This window comes from Cebidichthys violaceus, unplaced genomic scaffold (assembly GCF_023349555.1).
Source record: "Cebidichthys violaceus isolate CVI_PGR_0920_01 unplaced genomic scaffold, fCebVio1.0.p SCAF_13, whole genome shotgun sequence".
Lineage (NCBI taxonomy): Eukaryota > Metazoa > Chordata > Actinopteri > Perciformes > Stichaeidae > Cebidichthys > Cebidichthys violaceus.
Genome location: NW_027176296.1, coordinates 14,032,324 through 14,043,828, shown reverse-complemented (window position 1 = coordinate 14,043,828; position 11,505 = coordinate 14,032,324). Strand labels below are relative to the sequence as shown.

The following is an 11,505-nucleotide window of genomic DNA, read 5'->3' as shown; positions in this document are numbered from 1 at the left end:
CAGTTCCCGGCTTCTTCCAGAGCGTTGCTCGGTTACCATCAGTCGTCATCACATGACCTGCGATTGAACTTTTGGGAAGACTCATCTTTGAGTTTAGACATGTGGTTTGAGCACCTGTTGTCAGGTGACCACAGCAGGTCACGTGATGAAGGCTGTGAAATAGCCAGTAAGTAGATCTTGAGTGGTCGAATTCAAATACATTAAATTCGTATTTTGTGTTGCAGGCAAAGTTCAATGTGCTTTACATTAACAGAAGGCACAGAAACACACACACACACACACACACACACACACACGTATGGCTTTAGGTTCTTCCACTCTGCATGCTGACATCATTTCCCACCTGCCTCTGTAACGTCTCTTGTGTTTGGTGTGTCCTCCTGCAGATCGTGGGTCCCGCTGACGGATCCCACTACATCGTGGATTATTACGGCGCCCGGCTGACCCGCCTGTCCATCACCAACCAGACCTACAGGAAGCCACACCTGTCCCTGTGAACGCACGCCGACGCTGTGAGTTGACGACCAGAACGTTCCATTTCATTATAAAAAACATTTCTATTTATTTTAGACAGAAAAGGGTTGAGAAGGTTTCTAACAATCCACAAATAACAGCCAGTGGTCTGTTCACGAATGGAGCAAGTCACTGGATTTTCCACAACACCGTCCTGCAAATATTTCCGAATAAAAGCCTTGCGTTAACAAATTAAGGGATCCTGTCCACAGAAAGACCCTAGAGGGCTTTTATTTTGAAACAGATTATTGATTTAACGGTTTGTGTTACTGTGTTAACAGTAAAACATTCAGGTGACTTCACAATACAGATACACCGTTATTGTAATGTGTGAATTAACACTCGCGTTGATAAAAACGCAAACCGTTAACGCTTCGAAAAATAGAAAATCCAGTACAGGTAGAAAAACGGTCAGCGCCCAGAACCTCAACATGCATCAAGTGAAGAATGTAGAGAAACACGTAATTTTACAACCAACACTTGATTCAGAAAGAAGAAGCTGAACTTCACAGTTCAAGGTCTCACACACACACACACACACACACATACACACACACACAGCTCCCTCATAGGACCGAGTGGTTAAATATCAGTGGGTTTCTCTGGGGATAAAGAAGTGACACAGGATGGAACAGAATCCACTTGGTCTCATTTGAAGCTCCACAAGTTTTTAAACCGTGTGCAGCCAGAGTACAGTGGTGGAAAGTAACAGTAACTAGTACTTTTACTCGAGTATTTCCATTTAAGCTGCTCCACTACATCTGAGTGACATATGGTACTTTTACTCCATGTATCTGACCGCTGCAGTCACTCCACAGATAACGTTTTACACAGAAAACACTAAAATGGTATTTTGTTGAGACTTTAACTACAAAACATATATAAAGTTTTACTTTTAACAGCGTAGTTTTGTGTTTTATATTATTAACATTTAGTGAAAGACATTAATACTTGTACAGGATGCTAGATATGTGCTATAAATAAGATGTCTGATGAATTACTTTCACATCCTTTTAGCATTTGGTAAAACGTGAACGCTATTAATTTGGTTATAGTCTGTTCATTTGTGCGCATTAATTCTGAATACAATATTAAAATGAATTACGAGTATACGCTTTAAAAACATTTTTTATATCCCATGAAACCTGCCGGGTCATTAGTCTATATAGTTTGAAGCTGACATTACCTTTTTATGATTTGATAAAAAAACCAAGAATATAAAAAGATGAAATCCAGATTTCTCTGTTATTATGATGAAGATATGATTTCATGTCTTTTCTCTCTTCAGGTCCATCATGTAAATACACGACAGAGGATCTACTCATCCGCATCGACGCGCTGACCCTGACATTGAAAAATGAACAGTTTATGGATCAGAGTTCTTCAAACCAGCATCAGCCGATCAGAAGCCGTTGACTCTGCTGAGTCAGCATGTTCTTTCGCTCGTTAACTCACAAACTGTAAACCTTCACCTCTCGTCACTTTAGGTCACATTTCTATCTTCACAGCTGATCAGTTTTCTCTACTATTCAATAGGATTTTGTTGTCGTATATTGTATTATTATTATTATTGTGACGTTTCGCTGCTGTTTCATTTTTAAGTTATGATGCTTTTCCACGACAACAGACTTTGTAAATAAAAAGTTTCTTTTTGTGTTAATCTACGTTTGACTGTTTTTATTAAACATCGCCATCGTGTTGATGTTGATAAGCTGTTTGCTTTGTTTTAGAGGTTTTTTGTTATTTCATATTTTAGTCATGTGACTGGATCTCCGCTTTGTTCTATTTTTTTATTTGGTTGTTTCTTATTTGTCTTTATACATTATTCTATGAGGAGGATACAAACTGGAAACTCTCAAAACCAACTGGTATCTTAAAGTGACACTCCTCTTTGTGAAATAGCACTATAGAGTAGACGATGCTTAAAAAGGAAAACATTTTGCACAAATAGCACCATAAACAATAACGTTTTGAGATAATAAATCTCTCATAACTTCTGCCTCAAACCACAAACCATGAAATGAAAAATGCTGCTTTTTCTCTTGTTCTTGATAGCTGACATTTTTTATCATTGTTATTAATTATCCGTTCAAATACAGCCCACGTTTGCAGCGGTGGAGAGTAACCAAGTACATTTACTTACTTTCCTTCCATATTCTGTGATGTAATACTGCTACTCCACTACATCTCTCAAGTACATTCTACTTGTTTTTACTCCCTGACATTTAGTTGATAACTGAAGTTACTTTGATCAACTAATAAGTATTGTTCTATAAATGAGACTTTATTGAATGAGCTCCACCTTTACCAGCTATAACATTAAAGTGATGAACACATTAATGCATCAAGAATTATTCTGAAATGGGTCATTCTGCATAACGAGTACTTTTACTTTTGGTACTTAATGAATATTTTAATGCTATTACTTTTGTACTTAGATATATTTGATATGATATTAAGAGCATTAATGTAGCAGCTATTGTCAACAAACAACCGTGTCAGCACTGCTGCCGTTGTTTGCACTGTTAGCGCTGTTAGCCGCCGACTCCACCATTACCACATCGAGAGGAATAACGATATGCTCTGAATATCGAATTTACCATCTTTACGTAAGACTTCTGCACAAGACTTTTACTTGTCAAAGTATTTATACACTGCACTACTTTAACTTGAGTATAATATCTGAGTATTTCGCACCACTGCCAGTTTGGTTTTTGAAGAGATACCGGTGTGATCATCTTTGAAACACACTTACCCATTTAATATATTTGTCTATATTTATGTCACTTTCCATGACTTTATATTTCCATAATGAATGTGTGTATTTTGTGTTTGTGGTACAACATGAGCAATGCTATGTTGCAATTTCAGAAACAGGTTAGAATAATAGTGTCATCGTTCTGGTAACTTACCTGGTAGAGCGGGCGCCGCATGTACCAGGGCTGAGTGGTTGCCTCAGCAGCCGAGGGTTCGATCCCAGCCCGAGACATGTCGTCCCTTCTCTCCACCTGTCCTGTCCAACACTCTGTCCTATACAATAAACGGTAGAGAGCCCAAAAAATTATCTTAAATGTTTTCATCATTTGAGGATTGTGAAGAAAGACAACTGCAAGCTAACACACCTGGATGTAAACACATCTATGAGACACATTGGAGATTTCTCTGCCACAATTCTCCTTATGTTAACCGTTAAGGCAACAAATCCACTTGGTTAGGTTTAAGAAAATATATAATCCTCTGGTTGTATAGAAATGACTCTGCTTCTCTCTTGATTTATTCCCTCAGTAAACATTGTAAACATGAGTTTATGGTCTCAATCTCTAGTTTCAAGTCTTCTTCAATACAACATGATGTTCATTTAGTAAATGATGGTCCATTTGGAGTCAAATAGACCATAAAGCAGAGTATGATTTAGGGCGGGCTTACTGTGATTGACAGGTCAATGCAGCTACCAGAGTCGTATATGGAGTCTCTATGTCACTCCTCCACATTCCAAGTATGGTTGCAAAAAAGCCAAGATTGCGACGGCTGTATTTCAATATGGCGACGGCAAAATCTGCAAACTCGGCAAACTCGGCAAACTCGAGACTTCATAACGTCGGTCCACAAAGCGATGGGTGACGTCACCATGACTACGTCCACTTCTTATATACAGTCTATGATATAAACAGCTAAGGTAGCAAAACACGTTTCTTATTTTCATGTGATTACTGACTAAAGAAAAAACACATTCATATTACATTCCATTTCTGCCAATAGATCCTTCTGAATGCTGCACACTCTTCCTTTGATGTTCTGCACAATACGTGAGGCAAACTGGCTGTGGGTCACGCCACTGCTGCTGAACCACAGCCGTGTTACACCAGCACATTAATCAGTGCTCACTTCCTCAGCCTGACGTTAACGAGACAGAAAAACTGTTTCAACTTCAGCAGCAACACTTTCTTTTGTTTAATCATCATTCAGAAACACACACAAGCCAGATACTGTGTGTGTGTGTGTGTGTGTGTGTGTGTGTGTGTGTGTGTGTGTGTGTGTGTGTGTGTGTGTGTGTGTGTTGGCAGCCATGTGGCTTTCATCAAAATTCAATTATCATACTGTACCACGCTTCACAGGACACACACACACGCACGCACGCACGCACGCACACACACACACACACACACACACACACACACACACACACACACACACACACACACACACAGGTCCAGGAGAATGCAGAAACAGGGAGTGTCTTAATAGTTTCAGTATGGTTCTTCTCACTGCCATCCGTTGTGTATGTGTGTGTGTGTGTGTGTGTGTGTGTAGGTGTGTGTGTGTGTGTGTTACAGCTTGTTATGATGTATATCGTCTGAGGTTAAAGGTGGAATACAACACACCCAACACACCCAACACACACACACACACACACACACACACACACACACTTGTCCCTCAAGTTGTTTTCTTTTTTAAATTCACCGACATCCTCCTCTATCTGTTCATTTATTACTTTCAGTCTGTTTTCCATCAAACATCCTTGAAAGTGAACTCATCAGATAAAAGTTCATGTTTGTGTTTCCTGAACCAAAGAAGATCAGACCCCAGTGGTGTGCAGTACTGCGATGCAGGATTAGTGAGTAAGCGAGGTGTGTTAAGCCTAAAGCTAGAGTTTAACGTCACAAAGGGTGGCTTTCTCTTACCCTGGCTATCGCCATGGTAACTTATGCTGCACACCTAACTTGGTCTGGACTATGTTTTTGTGATGTAATTTGCACTCTTTTGAAGAAGTGAAGAGATGTCTTGAGAGCCCAACCTGTAATCTAAAAACTGTTCTGACTTTGTTTTAAACATCCGACTCCGGTTCTGCCGAGTGAAGCCAATACTGAAGTGTTAAAACCTGCATTCTCTCTACTGACCAGCAGGGGGCGACTCAGCAGCCGAGGGTTTGATCCCAGCCCGAGACATGTCGTCCCTTCTCTCCACCTGTCCTGTCCAACACTCTGTCCTATACAATAAAAGGTAGAGAGCCCAAAAAATTATCTTAAATGTTTTCATCAACCAGAAGAATTTTTGAGGATTTTTGAGGATTGTGAAGAAAGACAACTGCAAGCTAACACACCTGGATGTAAACACATCTATGAGACACATTGGAGATTTCTCTGCCAGAATTCTCCTTATGTTAACCGTTAAGGCAACAAATCCACTTGGTTAGGTTTAAGAAAATATATACTCCTCTGGTTGTATAGAAGTGACTCTACTTCTCTCTTGATTTATTCCCTCAGTAAACATTGTAAACATGAGTTTATGGTCTCAATCTCTAGTTTCAAGTCTTCTTCAATACAGCATGATGTTCATTTAGTAAATGATGGTCCATTTGGAGTCAAACAGACCATAAAGCAGGGTTTGCTTTAGGGCGGGTCGCTACCAGAGACGTACACAGAGTCTCTATGTTACTCCTCCACATTCCAAATATGGTAACTTCTGTTCATTGGTTGCAAATAAAACAACATGACGACGGCCGTAATCCAAGATGCCGACGGCGAAATCGTCAAACTCCAGGCTTCAAAACATCAGTCCACAAACCGATGGGTGACATCACCATGACTACGTCCACTTCTTATACACAGTCTATGGTTTGTACAGTGAAGTTGGGGATTTTACTCAATCACAGCAGCAGCCTAGTGGACATGAGAGGAATCGCAGCTCAACACACTCCAGCTGAGGAGGATGCCGATTGGTTCGAACACCATCAGACTTTCGTGATTAATATTTGTGTTTTTGTTTTGTCTTGGATGTCCTTGTTGTGTTTTTTCATGTCCCTGCATGTGTGAGACAAAACATTTGAATAATAATCAACCTGGTTTATATTCTGGGTGGTTGATAGGGGGCTAAACACACACACACACACACACACACACACACACACACACACACACACACACACACACACACACACAAACACACACGGTGTCGGCATGGGAAACACAGAAGGCATGAAATTACAGTTGCGTCGGTCGGAACGGAGCGCAGGAGGAAAGTTTACCGATAAGGCGGAGGCTTCATGCAAACCCTCATCACACTGTGTGTCAGTGTGTGTGTGTGTGTGTGTGTGTGTGTGTGTGTGTGTGTGTGTACTGTGTGTGTTTGTGTGTGTGTTGGAGGGGGTCTACTAAATAAAGAAATCCCAGAGCGCTGGTCTTTCCCTCACTCTATAATCCCTGTGTGCTCTCTGTGTGTGTGTGTGTGTGTGTGTGTGTGTGTGTGTGTGTGTGTGTGTGTGTGTGTGTGTTAATTTGGACAGTCAGGCCTGGTGTGTCACCAGATAAGTCAGTTCAATATTCACACTCGGTCTGTCACTGGGTGGCACTCACAGCTCAGCTGCACAGTGTGTGTGTGTGTGTGTGTGTGTGTGTGTGTGTGTGTGTGTGTGTGTGTGTGTTTTCACACATTATTTAAATAAATATTCTAATATTTGAAAATAAAATTGTTTTCTCGACTCAAAAAGTGAAGAGAAGCAAACGTCAACACGGCTCCTCGTCTCAAGAATCAATGTGGTGATATTATACTTTATTAAAATGAAATGTGTACTGTGACTGAAGTTACAACAGTATCAATGCAGGTCTGTGTATTTGATTTTAATTACATTTTGACATGTGTGACCTCAGTTTGATTTTGTGTGAACGCCAACAAGACAGAAGGAAAGACACAAAAGAAAAAACTAAATGGAAAGACAGACAAAAGAAAGACACAAAAGAAAGAAAGAAAAAAAAGAAAGAAACACACGGAATAAAGAAAATGAAAGAAAGACACACATGAAAGAAAGATAGAATAATACTGAAAAAAATACTGAAGCATCATAAGAAATAAAATAAAGAACTCAAGGATGAAATACAAGCTCAGATATACCGCAAGACAAAAGGCACGCCTCCTTATTCCCTATGCGGCTTCACTAAAATGCTACCAGTAGCGCGAGACGTCACGTGACCCAAAGTGACCGGAGAGACGTAAAGACCCTCTCGCACACTTACAGGAAGTTGGAGAGTAGTCCTGTAAATCATGGTGAGTATCGGAGGAGAGGCGAAGAAGAGAGATGAGAGGATGTGGGGGGGGGGGGGGGGGGGGGGGGAGTCGAGATGACATGAGATAATAGGAGAGGAGGGGATGAGAGGAAGAGGAGGAGGAGGAGGGTAAGTTTCCTCCCCAGGGGAGACGTGGACCTGTCAGAGTAAATGTCTCCTCTGCAGGGAGATAAAATCATATTCAAAAGATCAGGCGCTTTAAATCCCGACCAGCTCGTCTGTTTGAAGAACCTTGAAGGAGACGAAGGAGGAGGGTTATTAGCTCTTCATCAGCAAACTCCTCCTGACAGATTCTCATCTCTGAACATGCTGTAATCAGAGTACTGAGAGGTATTTTTATTCTGAAGTACCAGAATACAACTCAAGTATTATAAGCACAAAGTGCAGAGAGCATATAGAGAAAGTATTAACTAAATAGTTATTTGGATGCTTTTAAATTCTGCAAGCTTATCTTGACTTTTGCAAAGTTTCCAACATTTGTTTTAGGGATTAAAGTAGTTTTGGGGGAAAGAAAATCATGGTTTTAACTTTTCACGCCAGAGGGCCGAACTAAGTTGTTCCATTGTAAACATATGATTCTGTTCGTTTTGATTTCACATTGCAATGAGGCGAGCGCACTAAAGAACTCGACATGACATACCTACCTTCTGTTGTCGTCAACTACGCGAGCTACGTCTGTCTATACTTGACAATGATCGGTTTAAAGTGTCGTTTTTTGCCGAATGAAGCCGATACAGAAGTGTCTTAAAACCTGCATTCTCTCTAGTGACCACCAGGGGGCGACTCCTCTGGTTGTATAGAAGTCTATGAGAAAATGGCTCTACTTCTCTCTTGATTTATTCCCTCAGTAAACATTGTAAACATGAGTTTATGGTCTCAATCTCTAGTTTCAAGTCTTCTTCAATACAACATGATGTTTATTTAGTACATTATGGTCCATTTAGAGTCAAACAGACCATAAAGCAGGGGATGCTTTCGGGCGGGGCTTACTGTGATTGACATTGCACACATGCATGTGACTGCTGCTCTGCCATCGACTTTTAGTTTTGAACCAACAGAGTTTGGACCTTAGGATTTATTCCGTTTTGTATGTCAAGCGATGTTTCTTGTGTTTCTTGTCTGTTTTTTTTTTTTTTAATCGCGGCTGCAAACACAAGTTCACGCACTGATCAACCACCAACAAACACACACACTTACACACCTGCTGGAAGCCTGCCCCCATTGGCTGAGCCCGGAGGTGGGTGTGGTATTGATCTGAAACACCAGCGGCAATTATATGACTTCACACTGAGCCTGGAGCTCATCACTATTCACTGTGGAGAACACACACACTCACACACACACACACACACACACACACACACACACACACACACACACGCCACAGTCACTCTTTGATTAATGCTAATTTGTGTGTGTGGACGTGGAGCGCCTTAATCCTCCTCTCTAATTGGTCTTTCATTATGGCAGAGGGAAAATCAGGAGGGCGTGTCCGTGGCCCTTCGTTAAGGTGGTGTCACCATTGTTGCCGCGGCTCGATGTGAATGGATGAGGCGACCGGAAGGACACCGCAACCGGGGAGACAAACGGACAAAACTTTAATTCATTAAAAGCTGTTTACGTTAAAGTCTAAAAAAACACCAAGCTGGACGTTTTTGGCCACAGGTGGGGAGCAGAAACACGTTGTGAACACAACACTGACACATCATCACCTTTTAGTTCAACATGATCATTCATTAGAGGTAATGTTTGTGTCCAGCTGATGAATGTAAGTCCAATATTCTCTCTCTTTTAGCTCTGGTTTTGGTCTCCACCACTGTTAAATGCTCCAGCTAGTCTCTAGCTGGGTCTGTCTGCTGTTTTCTACTGAGCACAGTGTCTTTTCACTTGGGAACCAGACGGAGAGCACATGTTTTATTTGTGTCTGGTCCCCATTCACTTTGGCCTGAGACGTGTATCCATCCTTCACATTATTGTTTACTTTTCAATGACTTTTTATTAAGTTTTATGGCCTTTACACAGCAAATTTTTTTCGGTGTGTTTCGCAAGCGACTATTTCCCATTTCGTCTCGATTCTGTCGCGGAAAAGTAGCTGCTGTTGATGAAACACTGACACAGTTTTGAAATAACCTGATATAAATGGCTGCCTGAAGTTATAAAACTGTTTTATAACAGATTTTTTTGGTAACCAGTAAAACACTGAAACAAAAGCTGATGATCCTGTATATTCCTGTCCGGCTGTTTCCTCTAAACCTCCCTCTTCTATCATTTCCACGGCTCACAGCACCGCCTGCAGCCATGTGTCCGTCAGGCGAGTCCTCACCTGGGGCCAGTGGTTTCCCAGCAGCGCCGGCTCCCTCATTAACCCTGCCCACACTGTCCCGTCTGCTCATTATTCACTGGCTGCTGGTGATGCTGCTGTTTAGAGAGCAGACGCCTCCACTCGGTGCTTCAAACGGTCCCGTGCAGAATCAGTGACGTCTTTTAAAGAACCTCTCGAAAAGAAACAGCTTTTGATTCATGAAAACACACCATTTTATTACATGTCTTTTTTATTTATTGTTGTTTTTTTGTATATTACTTTTTGGAATTTCTATTTCTATTTTATTTTTGTAATTGTCTTATCTTATTTCATTGCATTCCTTTAAATGATTCATAGCAACAAGCTGCTCCCTGTCTTCTTCTACCAAACGCATGCTAGCTATGACCGTTTTCAGCTGCAGGATTTTTTAGAGAAAACCTCTTAGATATAAATCACATTAACAAGAACTAATAAAGCTGTGGAGAAATCTCTCAGCCCACTCTGAGAGCTACAACCCTCTACCCCATTTCCTGTACTGAAGACTGCCTTGACTTATATTTATTAAGTTGCATTTAACATTTCAATACTCTCATTTCATCAGTATTAATAAATACACTTTTACTGCCATTGCCAACACCCCCAACTTGTTTACTTGTTATTCTCATAAAGAAGTGGATAGTAGCTGTGATGTCACCCACTGGTTTGTTGAGTATTGTTTTAGTGCCTTGAGTTTGGCATTTTGGTCGTCGCCATCTTGGATTTTTGCAACCAGAAGTGACACGAGAGGGTGGAGCCAAGTACAATCATGCTATCATGAACTGAAAACACAATGCGAAAGGTTTAAAGTCGTATAGACAAAAACACAAACAACTCTTAAACCGGTAAGCCCCGCCCTAAAGCATACCATGCTTTATGGTCTATCTGACTCTATATGGATCATAATTTACTAAATGAACATCATGCTGTATTGAAGAAGACTTGAGACTAGAGATTGAGACCATAAACTCATGTTTACAATGTTTACTGAGGGAATAAATCAAGAGAGAAGTAGAGTCATTTTCTCATAGACTTCTATACAACCAGACTTTTGAGTCGCCGCCTGCTGGTCTGTAGAGAGAATGCACGTTTAAGGCATGTTTCCAAGCGTCACCATCTTGGAACTTTATAGCACATAATGGCAGTGACGTGCGGTGAGGTTCGTGGCTGGAGAGGCACTGACACTACATGAGTCAGATTTACAAATATATGAACCCAATAGAGAAGCTTGCACATTGACTGCGGGTTGTTTTTCATATCAGCATTCGTTACACACACATAGGTAAGGCACATATTTGATTCCACCGGGAGCGTTTCAGAAGCGGAGCGCTCGCGGGCACCACCCGCGATAATCGTGAGATTCCGCGATAATCTGTGTAACAACCACGGATGTATAAAGAGAACAAACATAAAAGGTTACTTTACCTGTCCGACGTTGAATTGCTGTTGATTTGTTCATATTTCCTTGTTTTTTGAGACATTTTTAAGCTTGGATATAGAATCTTATATTTTTGTGGTCAAAGCAAAATAGAAGAAGAAAAGTGTAGAAGAAGAGCAACGACAGAACAAGCATAAACCCGACCCGTGGGC

At 41.0% G+C, this 11,505-nt stretch overlaps 1 protein-coding gene across 1 annotated transcript in view; it reads left to right on the top strand.

The window, feature by feature from the left end:
* The window catches only part of tm2d1 (TM2 domain containing 1), a 9,284-nt gene extending 5,734 nt beyond the window's left edge, over nt 1–3,550 (top strand). The window contains exons 6-7 of the mRNA XM_068707830.1: nt 387–512; nt 1,802–3,550. Of these exons, the coding sequence (XP_068563931.1) occupies nt 387–497 (111 nt within the window). The 3' untranslated portion in view covers nt 498–512; nt 1,802–3,550. The remainder of the gene's footprint in view (nt 1–386; nt 513–1,801) is intronic.
* Nucleotides 3,551–11,505: the final 7,955 nt, after the last annotated feature.